General features: G+C 56.5%; 2 protein-coding genes across 2 annotated transcripts; both read left to right on the forward strand.

The window, feature by feature from the left end:
• The first annotated feature begins 8,974 nt into the window (after positions 1-8,974).
• LOC128938091 (tubulin alpha-4A chain-like) lies at positions 8,975-12,803 on the forward strand. Its single transcript, XM_054278110.1, has 4 exons — positions 8,975-9,037; positions 11,061-11,283; positions 11,419-11,567; positions 11,750-12,803. Exons 1-4 carry the CDS (start codon positions 9,035-9,037, stop codon positions 12,719-12,721), a joined length of 1,347 nt encoding a protein of 448 aa, XP_054134085.1. The 5' UTR covers positions 8,975-9,034; the 3' UTR covers positions 12,722-12,803.
• Positions 12,804-14,568: 1,765 nt separating this feature from the next.
• Positions 14,569-19,014, forward strand: LOC128938089 (tubulin alpha-5 chain). Its single transcript, XM_054278109.1, has 4 exons — positions 14,569-14,669; positions 16,300-16,522; positions 17,070-17,218; positions 17,428-19,014. Exons 1-4 carry the CDS (start codon positions 14,667-14,669, stop codon positions 18,397-18,399), a joined length of 1,347 nt encoding a protein of 448 aa, XP_054134084.1. The 5' UTR covers positions 14,569-14,666; the 3' UTR covers positions 18,400-19,014.
• The last annotated feature ends 457 nt before the right edge of the window (positions 19,015-19,471 follow it).

Genomic DNA, 19,471 nt, shown 5'->3' on the forward strand with positions numbered 1-19,471 from the left:
ATTTGGAGTGAGGAGGACTGACACCTCCCCACTATTCTTACGGGAGGCAGTGGAGAGCTGGGCAGTAGCCCAGCACAGCACGGGTAGGAGAGAAGATGAGTATCAGCCACACCTCATCCCAGACCTGCCACACTCCCTCTTCTACTCAAGCCTGGCAGCAGCCAAATAAAAGAAGCCCACCACTCACTGATGCCTCACACCTTCAGCTGCAGCACCCTGCCCTCTTCACCTGCCTTTTCCTCCTAGGTATGCCTGAACTCCTGATGCTCACATCAGCTTCGAATCAAGCACAGGCATCTTGAGCGTGTCTCAAGAAAACCTTTATTTCTTAACAAATTTTGAGTATTGCTGTGTTGCAAGCTTGTTTTCAGCTTTTCAGGGTCTCAAAAATGCTCATGAAATACTCTTGAGACTTTCTGAGGAAAGAGATTTTGGGTGAGCAAAGCAGGATGCCAACGGACCAAATGTTTTTATCCTGGTTACCCAATCTCTCAGGAAGCCAACAGAATTGCATCATAAACCCATGATATATTATTACACAAACCACAAATTAAGCTATATATTTTTTTTCAGGACTGCACAACATTTCAGCTTTTGATTTCCACATGAAAACACAAGCCCTTTCACAGCCTTAACAAAACTGGCAATTATGTACTGAAAAATTGTATTCTTGGCAATTTTTGAGCTAAGAAGTGCTCAGCAAGTCGTGTGCCCGCTGCTCCCCTCATCACATTCAGCCAACTCCCTTCCTCTTCTCCCCATTCCCCATTCTCCCTTCCTCTTCTCCCCTATTCCTTGCAGTGGAGCAGCAGCAGGGAAGGAGCAGGAGCCAACGCCACTAGGATGGAGTGAGAGGGTTTGAGCAGAGTGAGACAGGCTCCTGGGTGCCATTTCTGTGCCACCTTCCTCTGCCTGCCTGCTTCTAGGACAGATGGTGATGCTGTCCATCTCTTGGCATGGCCCAAAAAAGGGGTCAGTGGGAGCTCCAGGGCTGCGTTAGATTGGAGACCCCCAAGTACAGGGGGCTGGTGAAGACATTGCTTGAGCAATTTTTAAAATCCCCATTGGTTCTTTTACTCCTATTTTTAAAGTCCACATTGGTTCTTTTACTCACAGTCCTGCTGTCTCATCCAAAAAGCCCTGTCCACCCTGCCTAACTTCCCTGCACAGCTAATTTCTTCACACCTTCATGTTTTTCATGTTCTGCATGTTTGTCTTGGAGGCCAGGCTCTCAGCCACCTGCCCATCTCCTTGTCCACTCTGTTCTCATCTCAGCTGGCTGCTTTAGAATTGGACCTTCTAGAGACTGGGGACAATCCAGGCAGGCAAAGTCATGCAGCTGCTCTTGGTTTGCATGGCAGAACAGAGAAGTGAGAAACAGCAAAGTCAGGGCGACTTTGGATCAAGCAGGGCGATGACTTTGAGGCAGATTTAGCAATGTGACAGAGCCAGGCTGTGTGTCCCAGGCTCTACCTTGCAGGGATGCTCGCGTGTGCTGACAACGGGGATGCTGCCCCAGCCAAAACCCAGGCAAAACTGAGGTGCTTGCAGATTTTAAATCAACAGAGTCAGAGGCTGGCAGAGATGGCAGAAGCCCATGACTGAACAGGTTATCCGTGATGAGCAGGCACACAGGCCCAGGGAGCAGCTGAGCCTCATGGCAGCAGGGTTTTGCACACATCCCTGGCGTGTGGTTGGTGACAGGTTGGGCTGGATAACCCTGTGGGGCACAGGAGCAGAACACCCCAAACTCATCCACAGGGAAGCTGGGAGCTGCATGGGCTGGATCAGATCCCAGGGGAAGGGAGATGAAAGATAATGAATAGACTGATACCACACACCCCCTCCATATGCTAGGGAACCCTCCAGCTGCAGAGGGAGCAGAAGCTGCAGCTCACCCTGGACAGGAAGGGATCCTGTTGTGAAGCAAAACCTGATTTTGCTCATGCTCACCAACATGTCCATGCCCACATCCTCCCAAGCTCCACATCCCTGGTGTTCATCTGGCTTGGCCAGGATTTTCTGCAGTGCCTGGTAGGACTGGGGTCACAGGCTGGCTGGTCCTCACCGTGCCCTCCAGCTACATGCCAGCCTTGGCCCATTGTGTCACCTAGGCATGGCTCAAAGGCAAACAGTGAGCCAACCAGGGACAGGTAAAAAAGGACATGGAGCAAATGCATTTGCATGAGAAGAAAACGAGAAAGAGGAAAAAAGAATGCCAGAAAGCAACTTTCTGTGGTTTTCCACAGCCCTTGGTGCCTAACTACCTGTGCAAGAGTGGGACCTTGGAGACAGTGCTGTGGATGCAAAGAGAAGTCTGCAGTTTGGATGCCATCTGTAACATACCCACCTGTAACACATTACCTGCTGAAATCGACATTTGCAGTTCATCAGGCCCACACTGAGAGCATTAGTGAGCCTAACCGAGGGTCTTGCTGAGCTGCTGATGGCAATTTTTAGCTGAGCTGGGAAAACTGGGGTAATTCCAAAGGACTGGAGAACAGAAATCACTCCAGTCATTAAAAAAATTAACTGGTTGACCCAGAAAACTCTAGATTACTGATAATACCAGAAAGAAATAACAGAATAATTCTTTTTATTCTATCAGCAGAGAATACTGAAAAATGTATTTACCACTGTATCCTTGTCTCAGGTAAGGAAAGTGTTGCTTTGCAAACTTGTCATCACCTTCAGCATGATTATATGTCTGGCTGATTCAGATCAACACCACTGGTATGACACCCTCACTTGGAAGCTGGCACAAGATAATGCTAACAGTATTTGCATAAATCACGGCATTGCTGGAGTGAAACAATCAGTTTTCCATGTCCACAGATGAAGGAAGCTCAGAGCTGCTGCCAATGGTCTTTCCAGATCTACTTTTTGTGTTGCCCCTATATTTATTTTATTTGAATATTTATCTTGGCGTGCCAAGCCAGCATGTTTTGCACCAGAGGCATCAAAGGTGTGCTTGTTAGCCAGGAGCAGTGGGGATCCCCAGAGCTGATTGGAAGGCCCACCATGATAAGAAATACTTACTGAGAAAAATTTGAGATAATGCTAAGCTTGGTAGGGTAGTAGCTATTGAAGGGGACAAATCTCAGAGGTGGTTAAGAATTGTCTGATTAAAAGGCCACATTACAGCAAAATTGCTTGAAGTAATTACTTTGAGAATTTTAGGAAGGGGCAGTCTTGTCACTTACTGCTCTGCACATCCTCTGGCCACCCTCACACTTGATCGGCAGCAGTGTGGGATTCACTTCAAGACCCTTGATCAAACCGTGGAAGCCAGGGGAGCCTGGCAGGAGTCCCAGCAGCTCTTTGCTGATGATTCACTGTTGCAAACCAGCACATGGGTTCCTGCCTCGCCGGCACCACGCCCTCCTCACAGCAAGTTACATCCCCGCCTTTCTTCCTGAGCAGACCTGTCATCTCAATAACTGAAACCAGGAGTGTTTGGCAAGTGGGTCTTCCATGTTAATCAGCACCTAATAAAGCTGCTTAGGGTGCCCCAACATAGGCAGGAGTGCTTGGTGCCCAGCTCTTGCCAGACTCTGCATCCTGCCTGGGAGGCGGCAAAGCTCTCCAGGATGTGCCCAGTGCCAGGCTATTAAGTGGCAGAACAAGAGCCAGGCTGTCCAGGCCACTCCATCACAGGGGAGGGCACTGCAGCCCTAGCTGTGCTCAGGGTGCCTGGAGGTGGCCTGTCTTAACGAGGAGGGACACATTAAGGATGAAACTTCAGCAGATTGGCGCTCCAAGACCTCGCAACAGGGAAATTCTGCCAAATAGCTGTTATTTCACATGCACAACCTGCCATCACCTGGCTTAACTCTGCTAGGAGGATCTCAGATACCAGTTTGAGCCAGGCATCCTCAACATGGCCATTGAGCTCGAGGTGTCAGCCCAGTGAGGTGAGGCCACTGGCTCCCAGCCCCAGGCTCTGGGAGGAGCAGGAGGACAGCCCTCGTTTCACAATATCACACTCTCTCTGCACGCATCAGCTCCCGGCAGGAGCACTCTGGGAGCCATTACCCAGCGGAGTTATTAAATGCATCTTTTATCACATTAACTGTTTCCCTCTGACATCCAACAGTGCTTGGCCAGCTGCCAGCACCTCCTTTCCGCTTTTAACAGCTCTACAGCCATCCCCAAGACTCCAGGCTAGTTTCTCCAGGCCCAGCTCTGCCCTTGGCTTGCCCTGGGGCCAACAAGCTGTTTGCATTATTATACAACTCACTTCCACGTGTAAGTGTAAAACAAAACACCTTGCAGACATCTCTCCAGCCACGGGATGCTCAACTGCTCTCCAAAGGCCAGGGCACAGTGGGGCCGTTGTAAAGAAGCTTCTGTGACAGGAATTATTTATTTCCTTTCCCAGTGGGTGCAGGACTGGCCCACCTGGCTGAGGTTTATGTACCTCAGAGGAGAGGGTGCATCTGCAGAGCTGCCCCGTGTGAATCTGCCATGTCCCCTGGGCTGCCCAGGGGCTCACTGCTGTCCCACAGGCAAGGCATGAGCTCCTGGGAGCAGGGGAAGTGGTGGCTGCTTCTTGCCCCATCACTGCCAGCTCATGTCTCTGGCATTGCAACAGAGCTGGCCACAGCTTTGTTGCTGTTCTGAGAACTCGTAAGACAGGAAGGCCTAAAGGGCTGGGCATGAAGACATCATCATGCCTACGCTTCTGTCTGGTGTATGGAGAGCCCCTTCAGCCTTCTGGGGTAACCCATATCCCTCCAGGAGTTCCTACCATCACACAACCTTGCAGAATTCATTGCACTTCTATTTCCAGGTGTTCCTGCACTGCTTGTGCCATCACCAGCTCTGAGAGCTGATGGAGAAGAGGAAAAGCATCACTGGCACCTCCACAGAAGCCCATCAGCATGGCACATGGGTATTCCCTGAGAGCATGGGCCCGCTCAGCCACTCAGTCCCTCTGCCACCCACCTGGAGGCAGATTGTTCACTCCAGGCATGCTCAGACCTCTGACATGAAGTCACTGCAATTAGCCAGGTGAGGTTTTATTTTGCTGCCGTGGGTGTGTAGCTGCCTTTCCCAGGACATGAAGAAAGGCAGGTGACACCGCAGCCAGGGCAGCTGGCTCTGAGCCAGGCAGACTGCTCCCCCAGGGCCTGCCGTGCCTGAGAAAGAGCTCGTTCCAGCTTGTCCCACAGCCCCTTTTAGCCTGGCAGGCTGGGGCTTGGCTTGCGGGGCTGCCTGTGTCCCGGGAGCGCCTCCCGCTCCTGCCCTGTGATTCAGGGCTTAGGACTGTAGCGAGGTCTGGAATTAGCTTCATTGTTTCTGTGCCGGGGCACACGCTCTGGGCAATGCAGCACGCCTTGCACAATTGACTTCATTATATCTGAACCAGCAATTACGCTGCTGTGGCTCAGCTGCAGCAGAAAACTTCTGTCAGATCACTACTGTGCCCTACATCCCAGCAGGTCTCTAGGAGTAAATGCCATGTGTGGGTTGCTGAAAATGTTCAGTGAGGTCTTTATTGAGTCTCTTCTTGGTCTTCCGATTCTCCCCATTCTTTCCTTGCAGCCTGTGACATCTGGCCTTCCTTCTTTCTCATCTCTGGATCAGCTCTACCTACTCCAGATGAACAACGAGGCCCTCAGAGGGCCCTTTCTGACCTAGACAAGGCATGCATATCTTAAGGAACGGCAGAGGGAACATCTTCTGCCCATCTCCGTGCTGTGCTAGACTTTTTCAGGGTGGCAAAGTGCTGCCATAGCAGAATCTCAGCAGCACTGGGACATATGCTGCTGGGCCATCAGCAGGAGCCAGCTGTGCTTTAGGGACCCTGCACAATGCTCAGTGGGACTCTGCTGAAGCAGTTAGCATCACAAGGGCCCTGCTGGAACTCACATCTGCAACATGCAGTCGAGCTCCATGCTTTCAACAGACTTGTTGGTTGCACCAGCCAACCTTGTCCGGCCTGTGCCACTGCTGGAGAGCAAACTGCACAGGGCACTGATGGGCTGGAGGTACATCCTGGCTTCTCCACCTCCCCACCTGCTAAGAGGATTAAGGGCAGAGCAAGGACAGAGGAGGGGTAAGCAGGGCAAGCACGGATACAACCTCTTTGGGAAGCTCCTGGCTGAGATTAGAGACACAGACAGGAGCCCTGCTCCTGAAGCACCTCTCACCATCTGGTCTTTGCTTTAAAGGGGGGGGGCACAGGGGGCTTCCTTGCCAAACCCACAGCGCAGCTGTGCTCTCTTCTACCTTCCCAAGAAGGACATGTCCCCAAACTGCCCCGTGACACTGTTTGCTCTGCCTGGAGCAGGCAGGGTGGAACTGAGGTCTGAAAGCTGGAACAATAGTTTGGGCTTTCCTCAGCAAAGAGAGCAGGGAACTGGGGTGTGGATGGGAGGTACCAGGCTGGGCTCTGAACTCATCTCCTCCCCAGTTTCAGCTCTGGGTGCTTTAGGTGTGGCAGTCTTTAACATACTTCTGGGAGACAGCTATAGAGAGAGAGGCTTTGTTTGGGTAACTGCAAGCTCTGCTCAGAGGTGTTCCTGCACCAGCAGGTACCTGCCAAGAGCTGGCTGGTTTCTGACAGTGGCAAGCAGGGGCTTCCCCTGCAGCAGGCAGGGCTCTGCCCCTCAGGTATCTTCAGTGTTTTTCCTATCCTTCACTAAAGAGATGGTTGAATTCTGACTATACAGCCTAGAATTTTCCTTGCTTGCTATTTGCATCTCTCTGGTTGCTGATGCAGGGTCTAACTATGTTCTGAGCATCGATGAAAATGTTTCCTGAGCAATTCTTGTAATCGTGTGACTTCTGATGTTGTCTGAAAACATTTGCAAGGCTTTCTTAGATGTGTGGGTAACATCCCTGCAAGAGAGGGGTTGCCTCAGGACAAATCCAGCCAGAGTGAGCTCAGCCCCTGCTGTGTGCTCTCAGGCTGCTGCTACCAGCATCTGGCAGGCTGCTGAGCAGTTAGGCACTGACAAGATGCAGCTGATTGGTGCTCCCTGGATTTAGCCAGATGTTCTTAAGCATTTCAAAAAAGCTTAGACATCTGTTTGGGCATTTCAGATCAGAGGCACGTGGGGATGTGCAGCTCCCAATGACTCACGGCTCTCTTGTCAGTTATTCCCACTCTGATTGCCCAACGAAACAGCCTCTGAGTGGGTATTTTCACTGTGAGCACACATTTGCAGCATTGACAAATCAGGGACATTTCACTCTCAACTCTCCACCACCATGGTACATAAACTGATTCATGATTTTGCACCCCTGAGTACCATCAGATCGTTATATGAATCTTCAGAATTTGGATGAACTGCACAGCCTGAGATGCCGCTGGCTGCCTCGCTCTGCTTCCAACCATGCTGAAGGCATTTGTGCTATAAATGCCCCAGAATTAATTGGCACCGTGGAATTAAGGAGGGTTCCAGGACACACCCAGTGAGAAGTGACTCCCTGGCATCCACTACGTGTTACAATGAACACTTTGGTGAAGATTTTCACAGGAACATGATACCATCACTCCTTTTCACTCCAATTAACTTCTGGGGCTCAAATTTTGATGCCTCAGTGCTACCAATTACTCTCTCACTCTCATGGACTGTCTGCATCAGCATGGTCTGTGTTATCTAGTGATCTCTGAGGTCACTCAAAGGACATTTATACCACAGGGAGGCATTTCCAGAGTTATCCAGTCACCACAGAATCCTCTGCAGGTTCAGCAGCACTTACTACATGGGGCATTTCTGTGGGGAAAAAAAAAAACCACACACAAAACCAAAAAACACAAACCTCAATATTTTCCCATCAACTTGATTAAACCCACTCTGATCCTCTGGCTCAGCCATTTAATCAGGCCTCAAAAATGTGTTGCTTAGACACCAGCACAGGCTTTGCAGTAGTGCTCTTGCAATCAGTCACTTTTCACAGGCTCTTTAGTGAAGGTGACACTTTCCAGGTGACTCAGGCACAAAGAAAGGCTATTGTGGGTGGATGATTTAGGTCCAGCTTTCAACTTGCAGATCAAGCTGAGAGATGACAGCACTTTTCAGTGAAAAATCATTAAGTCGGAGTGCTGAGGCAGATGCAGGGCTGGTTCTGCACCACAGTGGATGCTTTGAGTATTTTGGAAGGGGTAGGACACATTATTCTTTGTAGTAAGGCCAGACATCAGTGAAGTCACTGTAGATTCCAATAAAACCCCTCCAAGGTGCTCCAAGTTCTCCCTGCACCCTCACTATTCATTTCATAAAGCTTTGTGAGATCAGATCAAACCAGTGAAGGTAATGCAGAGCCAGGATGGAGAAGCAGCCCTGTGTCAGGCAGGGCTTTCAACACAGCCCTGGGGCACAATTGTGCTTGAGGGGCTTGACACAAAGGACAGGATTGAGTTTTACTGCTTTTTTTCCCTCAGTGATCTCCAAAGAGGAGAGTTAGGAAAGTTTGGGCTCGTCTCTGGAGGGTTTCCTCCACCAGTATTTCCTTCAGAAATTCTCCCAGGTGTTTTTCAAGAAGCCTTGGATGGCTGCCAGAGACCTGGCTCACTGCTTGCTCAAGGATCACATCAGCACCTAAGCCCACCAGCAGGGAGGACCTGGCCAAGCTCTTTGCTGATTTTCCCGCTTCAACCCCCGAAGTCTCTCCTGGTTGTGCCTGGATGGTGCCTTTCACCAGCAGGACACCAAGCTGGAAGGTGCCCTCTCTGTTCTTCAGCAGAACCCCTCTGCCAAGACTGGCAAGCGCAGCAGGAACAGCACTTATGCCCCACTGCCCTTTCCTCGGGGGGACCCCCGGGTGCCCCACTCAGGGGATGCTGCTCCCCGAATGCCCCACCAGTGCACCCGCCAGGCAGCACAGCCCCATTTATGCAAATCTATGCAAATGTGCGCAATGCACGCAAGTCTGTGAAAGCGCTCGGGGCCGTGTCGGGCGGGGCGGCCCGCCCCGGAGCGCCGGTGCCGCCCCCGGTATAAGGCGGCGGCGGCGGGGCCGTCCCGGAGCGCGGAGCTGCGGCAGTCCGGGGACAGGCGGGTCGTGCGGCAGCGGCGGCATCATGGTGAGTGCCAGCCCCGGCTGCTCCCTCCCCCCGGTCCCGCCGGTGCTCCCCGCAGCGGGCCGGGCTCTCCGCGCCTTCCCGGAGGGCTCTGCCCGGAGCCCAGCAATGCGGGCAGCTGGCGACCGGAGTGCCCGCCGTGCTCCCCCTGCCTTTGCCTGGCTTCAGCCTCTTCCTGAGCTGCTCCCTGCCCGGCTCTCAGCAGCCCCCCTTCTTCAGGCATCCCCTTGTACCCGTGGCAAGGAGGCCACCAGCGAGTCCCGCGGCTGCGGACACGCCAGTCTCATCCCTCTGCCACTTTGAGTAGTGTCGGTTCCTGCCCGTGTCCCGCGGTGCCATCCCCGGTGCGGGGAGTCTGCCAGCCCCCAACGCTGCCGGCCCACAGCTGAGCTCCGGCAGTAAGCTGTGGCTTCCTTCACTCACTGCCGTGCTCCGAGGGTGGGCTTCACGGTGGGTGGGCTTCCAGGCTGCCCTGCCGCCGTGGTCCTGCGGCCATCTCTGGCTCATGAGCTCTCCAGCTGCCCTAGAGAGCATCCCACCCCCGAGGTTTCCCGGGCACCCTGCCTGCTGTCCCGCGGAGCTGCACTCGCAGCCCTTCCTGTGCCAGACTTTGCCGTGGAGAAGGCAGAGTCTACTGGCTGGAGAGCAGCAGTGCTGCGTCCTGGTGCTGCTGGGCTCTGCCCAGCCTGGTGGCAGCAGTGGGTCCCACAGAGCCGGTCTGGCTGCTGCTTGTTGTTGGGATGAAGTGCAGTGAGCAGCATAACCCTCTGCCACCCCCATGCTAAATCACAAGGTCCCTTGCCGGGGAGCAGTCCTCTCTCATCTCCTCTTCCTTGATGGGCTTGCATCTGTGCCAAGTGTTTTCTCTGCCCTTCTATAGAGGATCTTGGAAGACTTACCTCAGGTCTTAAGTCCTCAGGTCTTACCCTTAGCTTCTTGTATTACACATCATTTATGGACCTGCTGGGAGGGATAGGTGGGGTATTGCTTTGCTCTTCTTGCACCTCAGCTTTGGGAAAGGTGAGGACATGGCCTTCTGCCTCTCACCATAGCTATCAAGGGCTCATTTTTTTGTCATCCTTCACTGTCACTGCTGGCTCTGAAAGGCAGCACTGAGAGCACTTTAGATGCAGAGAGCCAGGACATGCTGCATCCTGTGCAACTTTGTGGGACAGCAGCCATTGCCCTGCTCCTGCAAAATGGCTGGTTCCACCAGCTTCCTGCCAGCTGACTCATACTGGGGCACCACGGCTCTGGGAATCCGCCTTGATTTGGATGCTCCTCTGACTCAGTTGTGCCTGATGACACATCCAAATCCTTGGCAACAGCAGGTCTAAGACACTGAATACTTTCATTCTTACCAAAAGAGCTGCAGGCTCTGGGGTGCCTCATCTGAAGGGAGTGAGGTGGTAGAGTCCACCTTCACCTGGCTTCTCCTGGGGGACCCTTGAAGCTGTGAGCTAGGAGACCCTCCCACCTCAGCCTTTCTGTAGACTTAAAAAGTGCAGCTAACGCTTCCTCCCTCTCTAGAGCTAATTTAGGGAAGCTGAGCCTCAGAGCATGGCAACCATTCATGTTTGTAAATCCCCCCTCTTGCTGGGCACCCATCCTCGGTGCCCTCAGTTCCCAGTGTCCTGGTGGTGCTCAGCCATCTCAGCCTCCAGCTCTGTTGTTGGAATAGCAACAGGGGCTGTGCCAGATGCTGCAGGGCCTCAGCCCTTAAGCCACATGGATGTTTGGGCAATGGAGAAGATGCTCACTGGATGCTGTCCAGGGCTGTGGGTGAGGCCAGTCCAGGGGATGGGTGGCCTGATATCCTGGGCTGCTGCAGATGGGTCTGCATCTCCTTGGGCCCCTGAGGTTGTCAGTGCAGTGATGAGAGGCAGAGCACTAGATGTGGGAGAAAGCAGAAAACTGAAATGGACACAGGTGCCCAGGCACGAGGGCAGTGTGGCTTGCCCCAGTGCTTCCAGGGCGGTGCACTTGCTGCAGTGATTGCATTTCTGACCCTGCCTCCCCTCCGCAGCGCGAGTGCATCTCCGTGCACGTCGGCCAGGCCGGCGTCCAGATGGGCAACACGTGCTGGGAGCTGTACTGCCTGGAGCACGGCATCCAGCCCGACGGGCAGATGCCCAGCGACAAAACCATCGGCGGCGGGGACGACTCCTTCACCACCTTCTTCTGTGAGACTGGGGCTGGCAAGCACGTGCCACGGGCCATCTTTGTGGACCTGGAGCCCACCGTGATTGGTGAGTGCACCCTAACTGGGCTCTGATAGTGGTCATTATTTTGGGGCAACAACCCATTGCAGGACCTTCCCAAGAGTGCTCCTGCTACCTTTCCCCAGATCCAGTTAGCAAATCAATTTTGCCACTCTCTCCTAGATGAGATTCGGGGAGGAGTCTACCGGCAGCTCTTCCACCCTGAACAGATGATCACTGGCAAGGAGGATGCTGCCAACAACTACGCCCGTGGGCACTACACCATCGGCAAAGAGATCATTGATCAGGTGCTGGACAGGATCCGTAAGCTGGTGAGTGACTGCACAGAGGGGATGTGTCTCCCTGGACTGGGGTCCAGCATCATTCGGGGGCGGGAGCATGGCGTGAGCTCTGCTGCACCTTGGGAGGAATCTGCAGCTACACAAACAAAAGTCTGAAACTTCCATCCAGCCAAGTCAGAGCTTGAGGGAACCTTACTTGTCTCTCTCCACAGGCTGACCAATGCACAGGCCTCCAGGGGTTCCTGGTGTTTCGTAGTTTTGGAGGTGGCACCGGCTCTGGATTCACCTCCCTGTTGATGGAGCGACTCTCTGTTGATTACGGCAAGAAGTCCAAGCTGGAATTCTCCATCTACCCAGCACCACAAGTCTCCACTGCTGTGGTGGAGCCCTACAACTCCATTCTCACCACCCACAGTACATTGGAGCACTCGGACTGTGCTTTCATGGTGGACAACGAGGCCATCTACGACATCTGCCGCCGCAACCTGGACATCGAGCGCCCAACCTACACCAACTTGAACAGACTCATCAGCCAGGTTGTGTCATCCATCACGGCATCACTACGGTTTGATGGAGCCCTGAATGTGGATCTGACCGAGTTCCAGACCAACCTGGTGCCCTATCCTCGCATTCACTTCCCCCTGGCCACCTATGCTCCTGTGGTTTCTGCTGAGAGAGCTTATCATGAGCAGCTGTCAGTGTCAGAAATCACCAACTCGTGCTTCGAGCCGGCTAACCAGATGGTGAAGTGTGACCCTCGCCATGGCAAGTACATGGCGTGCTGCCTGCTGTACCGCGGGGACGTGGTGCCCAAGGACGTCAACGCCGCCATCGCCACCATCAAGACCAAGCGCAGCATCCAGTTTGTGGACTGGTGCCCCACGGGCTTCAAGGTGGGCATCAACTACCAGCCCCCCACGGTGGTGCCAGGGGGGGACCTGGCCAAGGTGCAGCGCGCCGTCTGCATGCTCAGCAACACCACGGCCATCGCCGAGGCCTGGGCTCGCCTGGACCACAAGTTTGACCTGATGTACGCCAAGCGCGCCTTCGTGCACTGGTACGTGGGCGAGGGCATGGAGGAAGGGGAGTTCTCCGAGGCGCGGGAAGACATGGCCGCTCTGGAGAAGGATTACGAGGAAGTGGGCCTGGACTCCTACGAGGATGAAGATGAGGGTGAGGAGTAGAGAAGCTACAGGCCTAAAAAGGACCATGCTTCCTGCCCCGGTTGTCTGCAGAAACCCTTTGCAATAAACCATTTCAGATCTTCCGTGTGTCCCAGTATCCCCCCCAGCTGTATCGGTTTCTTGCCAGGTCAGGTGTGTGATGAGTGCTTCAGCCCTGCTTCTGGTGCTGCTATGCTTCCTCCCCGCTCTTCTCCAGCTGCAAATCTCCCCTTGTGTGAGAACCCCATAGCAGAGGAATCTGTCCAGGACACATGGCAGGCTCTAGGAAGGTTCTGGAGCACGTCCACCAAAGGGATCTGCAGGAGTGCTGCTGATGTGATAGGAGAAATACCAAACTTAGGCATGGGGTCCTCTGTCTGGGAGTACCTCTGCCCTCAGCCTGCCCTGCTCTGCCAGTGCTCTGCCTTCCCCCTGGGGCATGTGGCCTCACTCTACCCGGCCCAGATCATCTTCTGCATTTGTCCCCATTCTGAGTCCTGTCACTGCCCTGCCTGCTGGTAAGGAATCCCAGCATCAGCTCCTAGCTCCAGCTGCAAACTGGAGATTTCTGTTACCCATTATCCAGTGTGCTGTTTCCAGAGATTAATTTTCCCCGCTTACCACTAATGCTCCAGCTATATCGACCCACGGGGGCTGTCCTCCCCTGCCCTCCTCCTCCCAGCATGCACCCGTGTCAGCTGGAGGGGAGAATGGGGGCCAGCCCTGGCTGCTGGAGCACGGCCAGGCACTCATCCCTCTGCGCAGGGCTGCTGGCACCGCTCTGCTTGCCCGAGACTGGAGCGCCAGGCTCAGACTGAGTGGTGCCTGCTGCTGCTATGCCAGGGCAGGAGTCACTGCCCCTCACATCACGTGCTGCTCTGATCCACTCCTTTTGTCTGATTGTGGGGAAAGGAGGGAATCTGGTCCTTCTGAGTAATTTCATTGCTGACATCTTCCTGTGTCTTCGCAGACATGACTGCCACCAGAAGGATGTAGGAGTTGGAATTGTGTCCTATAGCTTTTTCTAAAAGTTGTCCTGCTCCTCTGACCTGGACGAGGGACCCAGTAGTGTCTCCTGGCGTGCTGCTGAGCAGCAGAGGCCCATCCATCCCCATGGCCAGGGAGGGGTAGCTGTGTGACCCAAGGTCCTGGCATCAAAGACAGAGCCCTCTCCCTGCTCAGGCAGCGCTCAAGGCTGGTGTCCAGGCATCCTCAGTAGCAGGATCAGCCCTGGCCTTGGCAGGGGTGGCTGCACTGGCCAGGGCTCAAACGGACCTGCTGCTCTGAATGTAGTCACAAGTTATTAACAGCAAGCTGGCTGCAATGACCCTTTTTTGGCAGCCCAGATTTGTCATGCAGATCTGCAGCCTCACAGGGTTGTGCAGCACTGCCTCTCTGTCCCCACCGGGAGAGAAGGGCAAACCTTGGCTGGAGCCTCCCAGAGCATCGATGGTGAAGGGAGATTTGGGGGACAAACTGGGTTCCTGAATCTGATCCGTGTCTCTATCGTGTTTCTCCTCCTTTCTCCTGATCTAGAGGCCCAGGGGGACTCGGGGTCTCCCCACATCCCTGGGGGAGCTGGTAGCAGAACGGGTTAGGGACTGTTCTACCTGCTCTGCCTCCGGTGCGGGTGGCTCAGCATGGCCCGTCACCCCTGCGGGCTGGTCCCCAGGCCTCCTGCCGACAGCCGGGGCCGCTGCCCCCGTCTTCCTTCGGGCAGAGAAGGGGGAGCAGCTTCGGGCCGCGCACCTCGGGGCTCCTCCGCAGCCGGGAGGACCCCGCCAGGCTCCCGCGGCCCCCGAGGGGGGACTCCCTCCCGCATGCAAGTGTACCCAAATGAGGGGGCGGGGCGGCACAAGCCCCTCCCACCTATAAGAGAGCGCTGCGGCGGGGATTGCAGCAGCCGCAGCTCCGCGCCGAGCCGCGCCGCACCGAGCCCGGGACAGCCCGCACCGCCCGCCGCAACATGGTGAGTGCGGGCCGGGGGCGGGCACGGCGGCGGGGGCGCGCCCGGACCCCCGGCAGTGCCCCCGCAGCACCGTGCCCGCTGGAGCCGCCGCGACGCGCCCCCTCCTTCCCGTCGTGACCTTGGGCAGCGCTGCCGGCCCCTGCCCGGGGCAGCCGCACCCCCATCGCGCTGTGCCCCCCTCCCCGCCGCCACCGGCACCGGCACCGGGCCGCCTGCCCCCCCCCCGCCCCACCGGCACCGCCACCACCGGCGCAGCGCGGGGGGGCGCTGGGACAGAGCGGGGTGACCTCTCCGGCGGGGAGCGGTGGCCGCGGATGGACGGGGACAGCTGCCGAGGGCGGAGGCGCCCTCCGGGCACCGGGGGCCGGAGCGGGGCGCTCGGCGGGGCTCTCCCCGCGGCAGCGCCCGCCCCATCGGGGCTGACGGCGGGGAACGGCGGTGGGGGTCCCGTCGCTGCAGTCCCGTCCCGCGGGCGGCTGGTAGCGGCGGAGCGGGCTGGGGACGCTCTCGGGAGCGGGCAGTGGCCGCTGCCCTCGCCCGGGGCCGCAGCTGTCTATATTTAGCGGCTCAGGAGTGGGCCGGGGCCGTGCCAGAAGGCGCAGCGCAGCGCTCTGCCCGCCGCAGCGCTGCCCGGGCCCTGCCGGGGAACCTGCCCAGGCTGCCCTCCCTTCCTCCCCGTGGCCGGGGCTGCTCTTGGCCCTCCCGCAGCAAGAAGGAGCCCCTGTCCTCCCCGAGTGCTGCACCGGGGTACGGAGCCCATCGCGGCTAAGGGCACTGTGCAGTCGGGGAATGCAGGAGAGAATTGCTCCAGGAGCTCGAGGCTGAGTCGGGGTGTCCTGCTCAGGGAGGCAGGGATGCCCGGAGCAGTGAAACAGGGATGCTAGGACTAGCAGAGGCGGGTGCCAGGGACAGCAGAGGAGGGATGCTGGAGTAGCGGAACAGGCCTGCACTTCCTGAATGGAGTGCATGAGGCACATCTCCAGCTCACAGCCTGCTCCTCAGCACTTCTGCCAACACGGGTTTTGCAGCGCAGGGTTGGGACTGTGTAGGCCAGGGAATCTGTGCTGCCTCAGAAACTGCTGGTATTCATTGCCAGCCCTTACCTGGCTGCCACCTACCACCCTTGTGTCCCCAAGGCCCCTGACCCCATGATACTGCTTATCTGGCTCTGGAGCAGCAGGCAGAGAGGTTTGCCCATGCTGATTGCCCCTCATGGGTTAAGTGTGTGTACCTGTCAGCTGAGTTCCTCACTGGACTGCTGTTGCACGGGGAAGGGTCTGAGGCTGCCAGGGACCCCGGCAGAGTAGCTGAGCCAGGCTCTGCTCCCCGTACTGCTGGTGGACAGGCCCAGCCAGAGTCCATTGAACTGGTGGCCCCTAGCGAGGGCAGGGGCCAGAGGGATGCCAAATCTGGCTTTTGATCCACAATGGTGCCTGTGCATGGCTGAGAGCGCAACACCAGCTATGGGGAGTCCCTCAGGAGGTCACCCAAAGGAAAATGTCCTCTCTGGGACCACTGACCAGAGCAGGTCCAGTGTGGGTGACTGTGTGGCACTGGCACCAGCTAGAGCCCTCCCTGGAGCAGGCAGGGAAGAGCTGTGCCAGGATGTGACCCTGCCTCCCCTCCGCAGCGCGAGTGCATCTCCGTGCACGTCGGCCAGGCCGGCGTCCAGATGGGCAACACGTGCTGGGAGCTGTACTGCCTGGAGCACGGCATCCAGCCCGACGGGCAGATGCCCAGCGACAAAACCATCGGCGGCGGGGACGACTCCTTCACCACCTTCTTCTGTGAGACTGGGGCTGGCAAGCACGTGCCACGGGCCATCTTTGTGGACCTGGAGCCCACCGTGATTGGTGAGTGCACCCTAACTGGGCTCTGATAGTGGTCATTATTTTGGGGAACAGCCCACTGCAGGACGCTCCTTGGAGTTCACACAGCCTGAGGTGCCCCCAGGGGTGGGTGGCAGGCAGCTGGTGCTCGTGGTCTTCTGACAATATACTGCAAGGGGTTCGACCCGAGGGCCCTTTTTTTTTTCCCCAGGAGAACCACAGACATGAGCACCTGCTTTTGTTCTTGAAGTGTCCTAGAGTCAGCGGTGCTTGTACCACATGTGCACAGAGAGAAACCAGCCCAACCGGCACGGCAGCTCCTGCTGTGCTGTGGGCAGGCAGCTCCTGAAGGGTGGGAGAAGCTGAGCTGCGCAGGGAGGTGGCAGCCACCTCCTCATGCCAGAGAAACCTGATGCTGGCGTTGGCTCTGCTGACGTGTGGGTCCTTGGCCATGCCACGGGGGCAGGCGGAGCCAAGGTGAGGGATGGCTGCTAGCACCCACATGTCTGCTTGGCGGCCGGCTCAAAGCAGCTGCCTCCCCTGGGCCCAACCTGCCCCTGTTCTCTCCTAGATGAGGTTCGGGGAGGAGTCTACCGGCAGCTCTTCCACCCCGAGCAGCTCATCACTGGCAAGGAGGATGCTGCCAACAACTACGCCCGTGGGCACTACACCATTGGCAAGGAGATCATTGATCAGGTGCTGGACAGGATCCGTAAGCTGGTGAGTGACTGCACAGAGGGGATGTGTCTCCCTGGACTGGGGTCCAGCATCCTGCTGGGGCTCAGAACACACTGCAAGCCATGCTGCGCCCTGGGTGGGATACACAGCTGACCAGGGCAGGGATACACCAGGTCCTGAAGGGACTTGTGGACAGCCGGACTGTCAAAAAAAATGTATCTCAGAGAAATCTTCCTCATCTCTCTCCACAGGCTGACCAATGCACAGGCCTCCAGGGGTTCCTGGTGTTTCACAGTTTTGGAGGTGGCACCGGCTCTGGATTCACCTCCCTCTTGATGGAGCGACTCTCTGTTGATTACGGCAAGAAGTCCAAGCTGGAATTCTCCATCTACCCAGCACCACAAGTCTCCACTGCTGTGGTAGAGCCCTACAACTCCATTCTCACCACCCACACTACACTGGAGCACTCGGACTGTGCTTTCATGGTGGACAACGAGGCCATCTACGACATCTGCCGCCGCAACCTGGACATCGAGCGCCCAACCTACACCAACTTGAACAGACTCATCAGTCAGATTGTCTCTTCCATTACAGCGTCACTACGGTTTGATGGAGCCCTGAATGTGGATCTGACCGAGTTCCAGACCAACCTGGTGCCCTACCCTCGCATTCACTTCCCCCTGGCCACCTATGCCCCTGTCATCTCCGCAGAGAAGGCTTATCACGAGCAGCTGTCGGTCGCCGAAATCACCAACTCGTGCTTCGAGCCGGCTAACCAGATGGTGAAGTGTGACCCTCGCCATGGCAAGTACATGGCGTGCTGCCTGCTGTACCGCGGGGACGTGGTGCCCAAGGACGTCAACGCCGCCATCGCCACCATCAAGACCAAGCGCAGCATCCAGTTTGTGGACTGGTGCCCCACGGGCTTCAAGGTGGGCATCAACTACCAGCCCCCCACGGTGGTGCCAGGGGGGGACCTGGCCAAGGTGCAGCGCGCCGTCTGCATGCTCAGCAACACCACGGCCATCGCCGAGGCCTGGGCTCGCCTGGACCACAAGTTTGACCTGATGTACGCCAAGCGCGCCTTCGTGCACTGGTACGTGGGCGAGGGCATGGAGGAAGGGGAGTTCTCCGAGGCGCGGGAAGACATGGCCGCTCTGGAGAAGGATTACGAGGAAGTGGGCCTGGACTCCTACGAGGATGAAGAAGAGGGTGAGGAGTAAAGAAGCCTCAGCCAAAAAAGGACCACGCTCCTTCCCTGTGTTACCTGCAAACCCTTTGCAATAAACCATTTCAGAGCCTCTGTGTGTCCCAGTATCCTCCCAGCTGACCCCTTGCCAGGTCAGGTGTGTGATGAGTGCTTCAGCCCTGCTTCTGGTGCTGCTATGCTTCCTCCCAGTGCTCTGCTCCAGCTCCAGCTTGCTACCTGTGCAGGTAAGAGCCCTGGGGTCTAGTCCCTGGTGCCGTGGCACACATCCCACCCCACTCGTTGCTCCAGCCAAGGGTGGGAACCGCTTCCTCTTGTGATATATGGCCCCGTGTTGTATCCTGGAGCTCGGGAGAGCAGATTTAGTCTGAGCAAGAAAAGAACGGCAGCTTTTAGGTCTTCTCCTCAAGTGCAGCCCAAGGGTAGGTGGGCTTGCCTGGAAAGATAGTGGTTGAAGCAGTGGGAGCAGTGCAGCCCTGCCCCTGTGGTCACCATCCAGGGCAAGGAGTGTGCCCGGTCTCTGGTGCAGTGGGTGCACCCTGCAATGGCACCCAGCATGGCATGGACCTTGCAGCTGCTGTACTGCTGTGTGTGGTGAGAGGATTAAAGGAGGGCAATGCTCCCTGTCAAACTGCTTGTCTGCATCTCATTTTTTACCCCCTCTCTGTGGGTAGGCCATCTGCTGGAGCCCCAGTGAGCCCTTCTAGCCAAGGCTCCCCCCTGGGCTGGGGATGTTCTCAGTGTTGGGGTGGTTGTGCTGTCCCCATGCTCTGCATACCCCCACCAGAGCAGAGCTGCTGCTCCTGCCTCCTGCCAAGGTCCGGCAGCTTCCCAGTCTGGGCATCTCCCTCCCTCTTCATGGGCAGCAGAGTTCTGCCTGTACCCGTGCCGCTGCCTGCCTGCCTGTGCTGATCCCTGTCCCGCAGTGCCCAGCTCTGGAGGCTCTGAACAGCAGTGTCTGGCTCCAGCTGCAGTTGTGTTAGCTCCCAATAGGAGCATTCTGGGGCCAGGGATTAACTTTCCCTGCTTACTGCTAATGCTCTGGCTATGCTGCCCCGGCTGGCCTCCGCTGCCCTTCGCCTCCAGCA

This window comes from Melozone crissalis, unplaced genomic scaffold, assembly GCF_028551555.1.
Source record: "Melozone crissalis strain CALT ecotype California unplaced genomic scaffold, PUWL_Pcris_2 ptg000023l_1, whole genome shotgun sequence".
Classification (NCBI taxonomy): domain Eukaryota; kingdom Metazoa; phylum Chordata; class Aves; order Passeriformes; family Passerellidae; genus Melozone; species Melozone crissalis.